The 16,556-nt window shown below is 49.9% G+C and overlaps 2 protein-coding genes across 8 annotated transcripts in view; one reads left to right on the top strand and one right to left on the bottom strand.

The window, feature by feature from the left end:
- TYW5 (tRNA-yW synthesizing protein 5) overlaps positions 1–16,556 on the bottom strand; it is a 44,826-nt gene that overhangs the window by 27,614 nt on the left and 656 nt on the right. Inside the window, exon 1 of one of the 7 annotated variants that reach the window (XM_088475529.1) lies at positions 2,688–2,898. The exons of 1 other annotated variant lie outside the window; for it this stretch is intronic. Coding sequence is in view for 1 of the 6 variants with exons in the window: in XM_088475524.1 (XP_088331650.1) it covers positions 957–963 (7 nt within the window). In the remaining 5 variants the exon portion in view is untranslated. 5 more of the 7 variants (XM_088475528.1, XM_088475526.1, XM_088475525.1 and 2 more) reach the window with 5 other exon arrangements.
- The window catches only part of LOC148521211 (aldehyde oxidase-like), an 84,919-nt gene continuing 84,208 nt past the window's right edge, over positions 15,846–16,556 (top strand). The window contains exon 1 of the mRNA XM_088475523.1: positions 15,846–16,039. Coding sequence (XP_088331649.1) covers positions 15,986–16,039 — 54 coding nt within the window. The 5' untranslated portion in view covers positions 15,846–15,985. The remainder of the gene's footprint in view (positions 16,040–16,556) is intronic.

Genomic DNA, 16,556 nt, shown 5'->3' with positions numbered 1-16,556 from the left:
AGGGGAGACTTAGGGTTAGGCTTCCGCTGCCGGGCTCTGCTGTTTTGTCGGGCTGCCGCTGCCGGGATTCGATCTCCCGGCCATGCGGCAGCCGGCATATCATACAGATTCAGGTCTAACCAGGGTTGGAACCATATCCGAAAACCCAGGTCAGACCCAGGTTTTTGGTGGAAAACGGGTATTAGAGAGAGCGATAACAAAGATTTTCTATTGACGCTTATCACAGAAATTAAAAAATATATTTTTTTTCACCAGATTTAACAACAAAATATTGCCGAGGCAGCTGGAAGATTGCACCTTCCATTAAATAAATATTTTAATAATTTTTTCTTCAGGGAAAACTGTAATATTTTAATAATAGAGCATTTTTGCCTATCCCGAGATGGTGATCTTGGCAGGAGGACAGCCGCTGTCTCTGGTAAATATGCTTTCCCATGCTGCTGATACCTGTGTTCACCGGGGAAATGGGTTTTTACCCTGTAATAACTAGGCCTGCCAGTAAAGTATAAGTAAACAGGCAGCAATCAAGTCTAGATATCGTGTTCCCACTAGGCAAGTGTGACACAAGGACACACCCCCTCCCCAATTGACCATGCCACATTTTTGGAGCACTTGCGACAGAGGTGCGAGCAGAAAGCAAGTGCACGCACCCTCAGCGCCCTGCCCGCAGTCTACCGGGAACCCTAAGATATAAAATTATACCTTCCAACATCGGTTTTCGGAATTAACGGACAGGTGGCGTAGCCACGACGTGGAGGGGACATTTCTGCAGCACTGATGGGTGAGCTCAGCTGCTCCTTTACTAGTGCCAGCCACACTACTGTAAACCAGTGGTTCCCAAACTTTTTTGAACCAGGGACCCCTGAGAATATACACGTTTATCACAGCACCCCTAGGCCAATAGTTTGTTATTGATAAACACAAAAAAATTATTCAACCAGGTAAACTGTGCTGACCTGTCATCTTTAGGTTCAGTATGTGGCGGTGGGCAGGGACCAGCTTCTTTTCGTCCACATATTTTATGTCTGGCAGATGTCAGCGCTGGTTTTGCCTATCCTATTGGCCAAAAATAATTTGATTTGGTCATGGACCACCAACCCATGGCATCCCTGTAACTGCTCCAGCCAGTCTGGGAACCAGTGCTGTAAACCATTAAGTGCTGCGCACACGGCGGATATTCGCTCTTTGTCTGCGCCGCTCCTCCAACATGTGACATCATACCAAGAAGGACCAGAGTAACCTAGTGACGCTACGGTCGGCTCTGCGGAAGCTCACCGCTGGATCCAGGGAGAAAATGAGCACCTTGGAGCGTTCTAAGGACACTGCAGCCAATGGCTCTCTAGGCTGTAAGGTGCCAATTCTGTCACCCTACATGTAGGATTGCTAGATCATCCCTTTAATAAGGGACACATATAGATTACACAGGTTCTGTGGCTGCTTAAAGGCAGGTGATATGGAGACTTGAAATCAGTCATAGAACCTGTGTAATGTATGTGTCCCGTATTAAAGGGATGAGGTGGCGACCCTACGCTGCATGCCAAATACATGAAGAGATGGTGCCGCCTGCTAGTGGCACTGGCACTGCTCGCCCACCTCCAGTGACGGCCATGACCAGGCGTATCAGTGGTAGGTGCATGCAGAACCCATTCACAGCTCTGCGGAGCAGCAGGGCACAATCATACCTCACCCAAGGGCCTCATTTATAAAACGCGCTGTGTATGATAATGGTGCTCCAGCCAATCAGCTCCCAACTGTCATTTTTCAAACAGGTGACAGGAGCTGATTGGCTGGAGCACCGTTATCATACGCAATGAGTTTTATCTCTGGTTGCGTATGATAAAACTCGTTGATAAATGAGGCCCAAAACGGGCAGCCCCAGTGGTGACGGAGCACCCCCAATAGGGATTGTCCTGCTGATATTGGGACGGTTGGGAGGTATGGGCTATACCAGTGTTGGCTAACCTGGACACTCCAGCTGTTGTGGAACTATATATCCCAGCATGCCCTGCCACAGTTTTAGCATGCCCTAATACCAAAACTGTAGCAGTGCATGCTGGGTTATGTAGTTCCATAACAGCTGGAGTGTCAAGGTTAGCCAACACTGGGCTATACCAATATATTTCTGACCTGCCATACGCTGGGTGGTTAGGGTTAGGTGGTAGTGGTCCCGGCCTTGAGGGGGGTGGAGGATGCAGGTGCTGAAGCTCCCACTGCGCATGATGGAGAAGGGACAGACCATCCACCATTACTATACAGACTTCTATCTGGCCTGAGACCATGTTCCACATGGATGAGGCAATAATGACATTTCATTTTAAAGTTTTGAACTACCCTCTACATGAGGAATACAGTGTCAGGGAGAGAGATCACTTCCAGGCTTCACACCCAGCACTTCTACCACTCACTGACTGCTCACTCACACTCACACTCACTCTCTCCGTCAGAGGGAATAGTCACCCGGCCAGGGACGCCTCTCTCTGAAGCAGCAGGGCGGAACTCTCGCGCACGGTTAGTGTTTCCGGGGAGACAGATGAGGTGACGCACAGGGGATCCCGGTGTGAGAAGAGCTGGATCCCCTTCAGTTTATGTACAATGACGTCATCAGCCACTGTCCATCGTCATTCCCTGCCATCCAAGTGGGCACAGAGGGGGAATATATTCCTGTGGCGAGCGAAGCGGATTTATACCTTTCCCACCCGGTGTGTACCCCGGGGCGGCTGCAGCTGTGTCATGCGGTTTTGGTGTGCAGCACTCCGGGCAGCCTGGTCTCTGTAGCAGGATGTGACCGGGGCTGAGCTCAGGGGGTTATTATACAGGTCCTGGGAGAGCGCAGAGGCCGCATCACCTGCTAGGTCTGATTCCTGCAGTCCCGGGGCCGGAGGGTGTATCACCACTACCCCCACCCAGGGGCTATCCTGTGTCCTCACCACTACCCCCACCCAGGGGCTATCCTGTGTCCCCACCACTACCCCCACCCAGGGGCTATCCTGTGTCCCCACCACTACCCCCACCCAGGGGCTATCCTGTGTCCTCACCACTACCCCCACCCAGGGGCTATCCTGTGTCCTCACCACTACCCCCACCCAGGGGCTATCCTGTGTCCCCACCACTACCCCCACCCAGGGGCTATCCTGTGTCCTCACCACTACCCCCACCCAAGGGCTATCCTGTGTCCTCACCACTACCCCCACCCAGGGGCTATCCTGTGTCCCCACTACTGCCCCCACCCAGGGGCTATCCTGTGTCCCCACTACTGCCCCCACCCAGGGGCTATCCTGTGTCCCCACTACTGCCCCCACCCAGGGGCCATCCTGTGTCCCCACTACTGCCCCCACCCAGCTGTCATTTGTCCCCACTACTGCCCCCACCCAGCTGTCATTTGTCCCCACTACTGCCCCCACCCAGCTGTCATTTGTCCCCACTACTGCCCCCACCCAGCTGTCATTTGTCCCCACTACTGCCCCCACCCAGCTGTCATTTGTCCCCACTACTGCCCCCACCCAGCTGTCATTTGTCCCCACTGCTGCCCCCACCCAGCTGTCATACGTCCCCACTACTGCCCCCACCCAGCTGTCATTTGTCCCCACTGCTGCCCCCACCCACCTATCATACTTCCCCACTTCTACCCCCACCCAGCTATCCTATGTCCCCACTACTGCCCCCACCCAGCTGTCCTATGTCCCCACTACTGCCCCCACCCAGCTGTCATATGTCCCCACTACTGACCCCACCCACCTGTCATACTTCCCCACTTCTACCCCCACCCAGCTATCCTATGTCCCCACTACTGCCCCCACCCAGCTGTCCTATGTCCCCACTACTGCCCCCACACAGCTGTCTTATGTCCTCACTACTGCCCCCACACAGCTGTCTTATGTCCTCACTACTGCCCCCACACAGCTGTCTTATGTCCTCACTACTGCCCGTGTCTCCTCTCTCATCACCTCTCACTGTCCTCAGTGTCTCCCAGCATCAGGGTTAGGCTGTGTGTGTGGTGTGGGGTAGGGTTAGGGTAGTTACTGGCAGATGTTGGTATCCTAAACTTGTTCGGGTGTCGGTGTTGGGATTCTGACCAATGGGATCCTGAGTGCTGGTAACCCTTAGGGTGCAATAATTACAATACACATTTGGTACTAATTTTTGGGAAAGAATAAAGACACAGCCGGACAATTTGTTTTAAATAAAATTTCTTTCTGTAATGCGCATTTTTTTTAGACAAATTATGTTTATGGTTTTAGAAATATTTTGCTGGTTTGTCAAAATACCTTTTTATTATAAATACATAAAAAATTATGTTTTCATCGAGCACCAAGACAAGGCAATCACTATGCTTTCCCTTCTTTTCTATGAAAGTCTAACAAAACACCTGGGCTAGTCAGCCTTATATAGGGAAGGATAGATCCCCTTCCTTAGATGTATGATGACATCATCTGCCAGTGTCCAATGTCATTCCCTACCATCCAAGTGGGCATAGAGGGGGAATATATCCGTGACCATTTTTACTGGATTTTTAATATGGCTCTGATTCGTCATTTGGATTTGCCAAACCTGCCGGGGCTGCTTTTGGATTTGTATTTTTTACAAAAATGGACAAAAAAGCTAAAATCACATCATTTGGGCATTTTTTTGTTCCTAGAGTATTATTAACCTCAATAACATTAATTTACAGTCAATTTATTCTTTTCACCATTATTGGCCAAAGGCTGCAGCAAGCTGGCTGGTTACTAAGCGACAGAGCAGCGGCACAGACACTGCAGTTTAAAGCACATCTATGAAACACACAGTACTTGTATACACAGTGGTCTACGGCCCAAGGAGTCACAGTGCTTGTATACACAGTGGGCTTCGGCCTGCAGAGTCACAACACTTGTTCACACAGTGGGCTAAGGCCAAAGAAGTTACAGTGCTTGTATACACAGAGGGCTACTGCCCAAGGAATCACAGTGCTTGTATACATAGAGGGTTACTGCCCAAGGAGTCACAGTGCTTGTATACACAGAAGGCTACTGCACTGCCCAAGGAGTCACTTTAATTAGCAGAGTAGCGCAGCATCAGCGTACAGTGTGTCCCCCCCTACAGTCACTTAACAGCGCAGCCAGTAGCCACTAGCGCAGCAGGTATGCCGAGGGAGTCCGACTAACAAATTGCGCGAGTCCCGGCCACGCGGTGCCTTATATAGAGGCCGAATGTCAACCAAGTCTCGCGAGAATCCGACGTCGGGAGGATGGCGTTCGACCTCGAAGTGGGATCCGAGTCAGACGGGAACACCCGAGCCGGGACTCGGATCCCCGGAGTTCGGAGTGGTTCGCTCATCTCTAGTGTGTGTGTGTGTGCATGTATGTGTATATATATATATATATATATATATATATATATATATAAAATTTAGCACTTTCAAACCATTTTTTGGCGTTTTGGGCGATTTCTGTGCCTATAACAATGTCCAGAAATAAGACTCCCAAGGAGGTAGATGCTTCAGATACGTGCTCCTGTAAAGCATGTATTAATGTTACCTCTCCTTAGGACCTAGAGCACGACAGCCTTTGCGTCAGCTGCTTTACAGCCCTGCAACAGACTATTTCTGGCACTGTATCCAGTTGGGGGCCAGCTTGGGCGTCCAGATTAACACAGGTAATGTTGCAATTTGTAGACCGGATGGCAGCTCCAGTGCCCCCTGTCCCTACCGCGGTGCGTCAGCTTCCTATGGCGGAGCCACCTTGGATGCAGACATTTTCTCAGTCCAGAGGCTAGCGCAGGTGTCCGCATCTTTTCAACAGATGCTAGATAAAGATTCTGATAATGGTATAGTTGGACAATGTAACCGCGGTGGCTTACATAAACCATCAGGGCCGCACTCGCAGTCAAGGAGCAATGCGGGAAGTCGGCGAAATTTTCCATTGGGCAGAGTATAATCTTCCAGAATTGTCCGCAGTCTTCATCCCGGGAGTCCAGAATTGGGACGTGGACTTCCTAAGCCACCAGGACATTCATGCAGGCAAGTGTGCACTGCATCCAGAGGTCTTCCAACTACTAGTTGGAGCCTGCTGGACATAGACATGATGGCGTCTCGTCACAATCATCAGCTACCGAGATACTGCTCCTGCACCAGGGATCCAGAAGCTCTCTTGGTAGATGCCCTGGTAGCACCTCTAATTTACATTTTCCATCCGATCTCGATGATTCCTCGGGTCCTCAGCAAGTTCAAGCAGGAGGGAGGCACGATGATCCTGGTGGCGCCGGATTGGCCTCGGCGGGTGTGGTACGCAGATCTGCTGGGCTTCTCCATAGACACACCACGGCGTCTTCCTCTGCGGCCGGATCTTCTGTCTCAAGATCCGTGTTTCCATCCGAATCTGACCTGTATCACTTTGACAGGGTGGATCTTGAGACATCCGTCCTAAGAGCGAAGGGATTCTCCAGGAGGGTAATTCGGACCATGCTGCAGGCTAGGAGCCTTCTTCGGCATGTATCACAGGGTTTGATGTGCCTATTTTCTTGGTGCACGACTAGGGGTTTCAACCTCAGGTCTTTCCGCTTTTCCCGTATCCTTTCTGCAGACAGATTTGGTTTTGGACCTCAAGCTCTCATCCTTGAAGGTCCAGGTTTCAGCCATGTCCGTTCTCCTCCAAATGCAGATAGCACTGCTCCCAGACGTGCAAACCTTTTTCCAGGGAATTCTCCACGTTTAGCCACCGTGCGTGTCTCCATGGGACCTGCCTCTGGTTCTTTAAGCTCTCCAGTCGGCTCCCTTTGAGCTGTTACAGATTGATTTGCACTGGCTCACATGGAAAACTGTTTTTCTTCTAGCCATAGCGTCGGTCCAAAGGGTGACTTCAGCACCCTATCATGTCGCTCCCAGTTCCTTTTTTTCGATTTGGATAGGGCTGTGCTGCGGACTCTCCTAGGTTACCTTCCCAAGGTGGTGTCACACTTCCACATAAATCAAGAAATTGTGCTACCTGCTTTCCAGACTTCGGACTCTTCTCAACCAGAAGCTTCCTTGAATGTGGTGAGGCCTCTCCTGCTTTATGTCATAAGGACTAGAGATATTCAAAAGTCGCATTCTCTGTTCATCTTGCTACTAAACAGACCTTGGCCTGCTGGGGGGTGTGTCCTTGGTGACCATCCAGCTGTTGTATGGTTCTGTGTCTGTGTCGGACCTCCTCCTTCTCCTCTGCCTCGCTCCTGCCGTGGGCTTGCAAACTAAACTGAGGTCAAGTGGCTGGGGGCGGGTTATAGAGGAGAGGGAGTCTAAGCTTGTGGGTAATTTCAATTAAATATTTGGTGCCCAGACTCTCCTCTCCATGCTATACCCAGTGTTATCCCGTGCCCCCTAAGGAGTCGAAGAAAGAGACTTAACAGGTAAGAAACAGTAATCCTGTTGATGAGTTTGCGATGCTGGACAAACTGGACGATCTAATAGAGAGGTGAGCTTTGTAAGTTTGATGATAGGGATCACCAAGGAGAATTGCTTGTCAACCTTACAAACAAAGCAGACTTATTCTAAGAGGACTGCCCTGGAAACACTGCTTTTACACCTAACTCCTGGGTCCAACCAGGAATTTTGAAAAAGGGTGCATCCCGGTTCGGACCCGGCTTCAGACAGCGTTTACACTGTGCTTCGACCCTGGTTATTCCGGGGTCAGCCGTTAAAACCTAAGGGACAGTAGGCAGGTATGTGATCTCCAGAGAAGGACAGCTGATCCAGATTTGGACTTAGGTGGATTCGTCTTCCTGGGAGGTACCTAATATATGTCCTAAGGGCCTGTTCAGACCCGCTCGCAACGAGTCGATGGTTCTCCACTGCGCATGCGCCGCCTCCATTACTCAGGAGGCACTACTATTGAGGGCATTACTAGGGGCAGTACTACTGGGGGCATTACTATTGGGGGCACTACTACAGGGGGTTTACTAATGGGGGCACCGCATAAGGGACACCACTCCTGGGGGCTCTGCATAAGGGGCACCACTACTGTGGGCTCTGCATAAGGGGCACTACCACTGTGGGCACTGCATAAGGAGCACTACCACTACTGGGGGCACTGCATAAGGGGTACTACAACTACTGTGGGCTCTGCATAAGGGGCACTACCACTACTGGGGGCAATGCATACGGGGTACTACAACTACTGTGGGCTCTGCATAAGGGGCACTACCACTGTGGGCACTGCATAAGGGGCACTACCACTACTGGGGGCAATGCATATGGGGCACCACTACAGAGGGCACTGAATAAGTGGCACTACCACTACTATGGGCTCTGCATAATGGGCACTACCACTGTGGGCACTGCATAAGGGGCACTAATAACTACTGGGAGAACTGCATAAAGTGCACGACCACTACTGTGGGCTTTGCATAAGAGGCACTACCACTGTGGGCACTGCATAAGGGGCACCACTACAGTGGGCATTATGTGTAAGGGGCACCACTACAGTGGGCATTATATGTAGGGGTACTACTACTGTGGGCATTGTGTATAAGGGGCACTACTACTATGGGCATTGTGTAAAAGGGGTACTACTGAGTGTCATACATGAATAAGAGTCTACTATGTGGTGTATTGTCAAGAATGTGCTACTGTGTGGCGTCATTTGTACCGGGAATACTATTATGTGACCACGCCCTTTCTTTTGAGACCACGCCCTTTCTTTTGAGACCACGCTCTTTTGGGGGCTTTGCATATGGGGCGCTGCATAAGGGGCACTACCCCTACTGGGGGCACTGCGCACGCTGTCCCTTTATTGATATTGCACTGAGGGGGGCGGCAGTGAGTGCCACCACTTCTCCAGGACCACTTTAAGCACTGGATTTTCCCTACAAGAGGTAATCCATATTTATACTATCAGATTCCAGGGAAGCAAAGATTGTCAGTTTCAATGTTGAAAAAGCTCTTGCTTTTGAGGAGGGGACCTCTCCCCACGGCTATACAATCGGGAAGCCGGCTGCCTTAATACCGACAGCCGGCTTCCTGACTGTCGTATCCCGGCGAGGGATGAAATGCCGGGCATCTAGATGTAGACGCCTGACATTTTCCCTATGCCGGGCGCCGCAAGCGGACAGCCGCGCGCGCGGGGGGGTTTAGGTTTAGGGCACCCGGGGGTACTTAGGGTTAGGCACCCCTCCGGGAGGGTTAGGCACCCCCCGTGGGATTTAGGTTTAGGTAGCGGGGAAGGGGGGGTTAGAGTTAGGCACTTGGGGGGGGAGGTTAGGGTTAGGCACCCCTAAGGATTTTTAGGGGGGTTAGGTTAGTAAGTACTTACCTATCGACGATCGGGATTTCCAGCGCTGTTGGGCTTCCGCTGCCGGGAACTCTGCCATGCGGCCGGTGGTATTTCATACCGATTCCCTCCCCACGCCCCCTCTCCCCTCAACAAACCCCACCCCCTTCACAGACCCCACTCCCTATGCTGGGCTTCTTTCAAAAATTTCCCAGGCTAGTTTTCCATCCCAATCTGCTCCTTTATAAAATGGTGTATTTTCCATAAAAGGTATCCATCATACATTCTGAAATAAACACCATTCTATCATTGACATGGCATGTATCATGATTACTAATTCTATACTTAAAATTAAATATGGTCATATTCTTTATATTTCCTAATTACACTTAAGGGAATTAGGCCCTGATTCAGAGCCGGACGCTCTGACCAGAGCGCTCGCTCTGAATCAGGGCCCACCTCCATAAATATGGAGCGTCCTCCTGGACGCTCGTATAGGTGTGGGTCACCACCCACAGCATATACGAGCGTGCAGGATGATGGTCGCGATGGTCTTGACCATCGCGACCATCGCCACTGCGAGCAGAAGCCTGCGGTTGAGTTTCTCAACCGCAAGGCCAGGAGTGATTTTGGCTCTATCTGAGCCAAAATCACTCCCACTGACATCACTAGTGATGTCAGTGGGGCCGGCTTCTGACGGTAGGCGTTCCCTTGGGAACGCCTCCGTCTGGCAGGCACGCCCACCAAAGGGGGCGTGCTGTCAATCAACATCGACAGCACGCCCCCTTTGATCAGACACAACGAGCGAAGGAAAGTCCTTCGCTCATCGCGTCTCGCGCATGCGCACGACGGAGCTCCCACCGTCGTGCACATGCGCAGTGCAGACCATCGACCCACTTGCGAGCGGACAGCCGCTCGCGAGTGGGTCTGAATGAGGGCCTTAGTCGGAGACATTTGTATTATGTGTTGTCATTCCCTTGAATTCTGTGTATTGTTCTCCCATCAAATAAACTGACAGGTCTCACATCGGGTGACTCTTTTCTATTACATAACCCCGCACAGCATCCTTTTGTTGCACGTGTTTACGTGTTACATGCTGATGGGCATGTAAGTAGGAATGACACAGTTATTGGAGCAAGAGCTCACCAAAATAAAGTTATACAGAAGCAATAAGTAACCTGCAGTCACGCAGGGAGGAGAGGGCTCACAGTATACGTTTCTGCTGAGTCATACTGTATGAAACACCTCTGTACTTAGGAAAGATTCTTAAAGAGAAAGAACACATACAATCTAATATATATATTTATTACAAAAATGATGTTGGAGAAAATGTGTTTGAGAGACATTAAGAACATTCACTGAAGAACTAATTGATATTGCATTGAATCATCCCAAATCAGAGTTTCTGAAAAGGCTTAGAAGAAAAAGTTTTCAGTGATATCATTTAAAATATTACATGTAAATCTCATAGTTGACTAAGGACTTCCAGTCAGAATGAAATTGCTGATAGGAAGCATGTGTAAAACACAGGGGTGTATCTACCCATTGGCCAGGATGGCACTCGCCAGGGGCACCGTCTGGCAGTGCCACCAGCAGCCAATGGGTGGACTACCCCAGGGGCTTGAACTAGTCCCCACAAGTGTAGGGCAGACTGCAGTGAGAGCGGTCTGCCCTACACAGTTACAAAAACACAGCTACCAGCTGTTATAGCAGTCAGCCAATGAGAGTCAGACAGACTCTCATTGGCTGCTGCGTCCACAGAGGGAGCTCCGCCTTCCGGCTCCCCCCGCATGGGAGAGACGCCATCCCATAGTGCAGAGCGAGAGCGGGCCCGGAGGAGTGGACGTCGGCAGGAGCGGGGATCAGGTAAGTTGCTTTTTTTTTTTCTGGCACAGCACAACGGGGAAGTGTGGCTACTAGGGGGCACTCTATAGGGGATGCCCGCTACTGGGGGCACTTTATGGGGGGGGTGGCCGCTACTGGGGGCACTGTATAGGGGGGATGCTACTGGGGGAGGTGGCAGCTACTGGGGGCACATTATGGGGGGATGGCCACTACTGGGGACACTGTATAGGCGGGGACCGCTACTTGGGGCCTGTTATGGGGGTGGTGGCCGCTACTGGGGACACTGTATAGGGGGCCACATTATGGGGGGGGGTTGGCCGCTACTGGGGGCACTGTATAGGCATGACTGCTACTGGGGGCACGTTATGGGGGAGATGGCCCCTACTGGGGTGACTGTATAGGGGGGACTACTACTGGGGGCAATGCATAAGGGGAACTACTACTGCGGGCACTGCATAGAGGGGACTACTAGGGGCACTTCCTGAAATTAAGAGGGGCGCCAGTCCATTACCTTGCCAAGGGTGCTCGGATCCCTAGATACACCCCTGGTAAAACAAGTGGGCAGTCCTACTGGTATCCCAAAAACATAAAAATTGATGACCAGGATAGATGTTTACAGCGTTTCACAGACTGTTGATAATCTCGCTACATCAGGTGTGGATCCTTTGTTCTACACGCAGTTGCCGATAACTTACTTAGAGTGGAGAGTGTATTGGATGAAGGGGCAAGCCGGTGACTTCTTTCGTTAAACACAAGCAAAAAACCCCAGCCTTTCTACCAGCAAACTAGGGATGGACATCGGAAGCAACCATCAATGTTTCCAATTCGATGGAAGTACTTTTTCCATCGAATACCGGGAATTTGCGATGGTTACACTAACTAATGGTTGCAATGCGATGACTAGCTGCCATCGATGCCGGGCTTCCGATGTCCATTCCTATAGCAAACTGCAATGGAAAAATGGGCGGGACAAACACCCTGTAGGAGTGGTTTGTCTAATGCGAGTGTGGACAAATAGCCATTGGAAAATTGTTATGTCAAACAGCTATAATTAAATGCAACTTACCAGCCCCATCTGACAAAGCAGACGATTCAAGGTACCGATCCACACTACCAGCAGCGTTCTAGTGACCGATCTAAAGTATAGTCACCATTAGAGTAACTGATCTATGGTACAGGGAACATTCTAGTGACCGATCTAAAGTATAGTCACCATTAGAGTAACTGATCTACGGTACAGGGAACATTCTAGTGACCGATCTACAGTACAGGGACTTGATGTTACCGATGGTTTTGCAGTCTAAACATTACGGATATGTGTAAGGTACAGTGGGCATCCTTATGTTGTGCTGTGATGACATAGCGTTCGCAATGGATTAGCATACTATTGCATTCGCAGTTGCGATCGGTAGTGAATCAGGCCCTATGCGTGAGATGGCGTTAGCATTGCATTCCGAAGCTTGGTCAATTCTGAAAAAAAAAAGCATGGCTGCCAGGAGTAGGAAGACGACTTTGGAGGATCGGCTTCCGCCGGGATCAAATAAGTAATCTCTGGGCACCAGGGGCATTGGCTCAACATTCGATCATGTCGGCATGTTATCCGTTCAGACATTTGGTAGACATGGGGGCATATCCAATTAGCCGCAGGGTTTACCCCGTGGCTAATTCTCGCGTTGGTCAGGATTCAATTTAGCAGGGATTCCACGCGTGGGTGTCCCCGAGACCCTGCGCGCGAATCCCCTATGTCGGACAGTATCTCGCACCTCATGTTGATGCGAGGTAAAATCTGCGTCAATATGCCTTATCCCGCCTCACGCGAGAGGCTACAACACAGTTTCTGCATTTCCCGCGGAAACTGTGTTCCCGTGCGCGAGACCCGATTTATTGAATAGCTTACCCTGCGCCGCGGGACTTTCGAGCCACCATTACTCGCGGGTGAAGTCCCGCGGCTAATTGGATATGGTCCCTGTTGACACGCTAAGCATGTCTACATTTCGATCATGCTCACATTCTCATGTCGACCGAATGCATGTCGACATGACAGTTGCCAACCTAAAATACCACACCCTTTACTGATGCAGTTGGATTTATTCTCTGCAGGGGATGCAGTTCATGTACCGGCGTCCGGAATGCCAGACGTCGGAATCCCGATGCTGGAAGCCCGACTCTGTACTAAAGATAGGCGTCTATACCGACGCCTATCTTTAGCCAGACGCCGAAATCCCAACGCCCGGCATCTCGAACGAAGGTAAGCGGGGACTGTTAGCCATGGGAGGGGGTTAGTTTTAGGCACCCCCAGGGGGGACTTAAGGTTAGGCAACCCCCCGGGTAGGGTTAGGCTAGGGGAATGAGGGGTTAGGCCCCACTGGGGGGAGGTTAGTTAGGTATTCCCCTCGGGAGGGTTAGGTTTAGGGTGTGGGAAGGGGGTTTAGGGTTAGGCACCACTAGGGTTAGGGTACTTACCAGCCCCAGTTGGGATCCTGACGGTTCGGGCTTCCAGCATCGGTGTTTAGTCCACCGGCAATACATCCGGCAGCATTAAATACCGATTCCCTCTGCAGCATACTGGAAGAAACACAATGTGAAATTGGGCTCCCAATAAAAAAAATAACCCAAGTGCCATGAAAAGAGACATTTTGCAAAAAGATCGAGGAGGCTGAGCTACATAAAAAAATTTAAATTCACCAACTTAGGCCCGTATTCAATTGCTGGTGAAAAGTCCTGGACTTTTTCGCCTGCCGGACTTCCTGTCATCACCGCTAGTTTTGCCTCCGGAAAAGTATCACGCTCGTCCCCGCTATTCGCCCTATTCAATTGCAAAGGACGCGGGAACGCGTCCCAGCGAAACTCAAACAGGCGAAAAGTTCTGTCAGATTTGGGGTAATCAGCCTGACACCCCCCAAAAGATGCACTGACATGGGGGGTCAGTATGTATACCCCCGAATAGCCCTGCTGAAGGTATTTGGGGTACTACGTATTTGCAGATTGGGTGAAGAATAGCATTTAGCAATATTTTTACTTCAAAACAACTAGTCCCAGGAAATTTAGGGTACCTTAAAATGGGGGCTAGCATATTTAACAGTTGCTAAAGTGAAGTATTATAAATCATGAAAAATCCACCTGCCGCAAACAAATGCAAAGAAAAAAACACCTGGGGCATACTTGGGTACCCCCTGGAGTCTATTTCGCTAGTCTTCATGTTTGTCCCCCAACTTTGCACTTTTTCACCCCCAAAACGCAAGTACTTTTTTGGGGTGTTCTAATGGTTTTTTAAACTTTTATTGCTGCAGTTTACCTTTGGGGGACTGACCTAACACTGCACGGGGGTTCCCGCAACTTTGTACCCCTAAACTGCACTTTTTTCTGCCGCCTATCTGAATGCATTGACTTTTCGCCAAAGCGGAAAGTCAATGCAATTGAAATTGGACGGAAAGTTTCCGACAGGCGAAATGACGTCATCGGCGAAAACTTTTCGTGTAGAACGGCTTTTCGCCAGCAATTGAATACGGCCCTAAATATTGGTTGTCCACTAAGTACAGGTTGTGAGAAACATATACATCGTAAATTTACAATAATAGTTTTAGGCAATATAAAGTTATAGAAAAATAAACCTCAATTTACAATGTATTATTCTCTTAGAGCAGCAATCTGTGCATTTCCCCTCAGATGTTATTGCACACAGCAGAGCACATGGATGCAATGCTTCCCCTGTACTGTCCAGTGTCTACCACTATACTCCTACATAGCACACAGCAGAGCACATGGATGCAATGCTTCCCCTGTACTGTCCAGTGTCTACCACTATACTCCTACATAGCACACAGCAGAGAACATGGATGCATGCTTCCCCTGTACTGTCCAGTGTCTACCACTATACTCCTACATAGCACACAGCAGAGCACATGGATGCATGCTTCCCCTGTACTGTCTAGTGTCTACCACTATACTCCTACATAGCACACAGCAGAGAACATGGATGCATGCTTCCCCTGTACTGTCCAGTGTCTACCACTATACTCCTACATAGCACACAGCAGAGAACATGGATGCATGCTTCCCCTGTACTGTCCAGTGTCTACCACTATACTCCTACATAGCACACAGCAGAGCACATGGATGCAATGCTTCCCCTGTACTGTCCAGTGTCTACCACTATACTCCTACATAGCACACAGCAGAGAACATGGATGCATGCTTCCCCTGTACTGTCCAGTGTCTACCACTATACTCCTACATAGCACACAGCAGAGAACATGGATGCATGCTTCCCCTGTACTGTCCAGTGTCTACCACTATACTCCTACATAGCACACAGCAGAGAACATGGATGCATGCTTCCCCTGTACTGTCCAGTGTCTACCACTATACTCCTACATAGCACACAGCAGAGCACATGGATGCATGCTTCCCCTGTACTGTCCAGTGTCTACCACTATACTCCTACATAGCACACAGCAGAGAACATGGATGCATGCTTCCCCTGTACTGTCCAGTGTCTACCACTATACTCCTACATAGCACACAGCAGAGAACATGGATGCAATACTTCCCCTGTACTAGCTCTATACTGTCCAGTGTCCACCACTATAGTACTACAGTATACTACAGTATAGTACACTATAGTACTTCATAGCAGACAGGGGGAGGAGTTCCTGAAGCTGCAAGTTATGCACACAAACATCCACACACACACACACCCACTGACACACACACACTCCCACACACCCACTGATACACACCCACCCACCCACTGACACACAGCTAACACACACCCACTGACACACACACAGCTAACACAAACCCACTGACACACTCACACAGCTAACACACACCCACTGACACACACACAGCTAACACAAACCCACTGACACACTCACACAGCTAACACACACCCACTGACACACACACAGCTGAAAGACATGACAAGCTCTGCGGAAGGCAGTGAACTGATATTTTTTGTTAATGGAAGGAAGGTAAGTGCTGAGCCTGGTTTTACCATGTATTGTGATTTGCTACAGAACGCAGACTTATGCAAGTAAAGTAGTATAAAACTATGTACTGTCTATACAGCTGGGGTGAGTTACATCACAAGTCTTACGGGCTGGTTATAGATGAGTTTGCAGCCTAGCTAGGACATTGATTCAACAGCCCTAACACAGATGCATTCATTTAACCAGTAGCAGGTATTAGAAATTGTCTGTCTCTCACTATGTAGAATAGTGATTTATGGTCAAACTGACACTTTGTTGCTGTGTGGCTCCTGTCTTGTAATATCTTTATGATGGATTATTTGTACTCCTAAAGCTGTGCACACACACACTGTCGCAATATCGGCCTCGATATGGCGTTTCCGGATGAATCGCAACGACATATCGCCCGGATCGTTCATTGTGTACGGCCAGTCTGCGCGCTCCTGCGGTCGTTAGCGATATCTTCCGGTCGGCCGTGCTGCACGGCCTGGATTTGCTTTAAGTACTTAAATCATACTCG

Source organism: Taudactylus pleione, unplaced genomic scaffold (assembly GCF_031769625.1).
Source record: "Taudactylus pleione unplaced genomic scaffold, aTauple2 ptg000173l, whole genome shotgun sequence".
Taxonomy (NCBI): domain Eukaryota; kingdom Metazoa; phylum Chordata; class Amphibia; order Anura; family Myobatrachidae; genus Taudactylus; species Taudactylus pleione.
The sequence above is the reverse complement of the archived record's forward strand: the minus strand, read 5'-3'. Positions and strand labels throughout refer to the sequence as shown.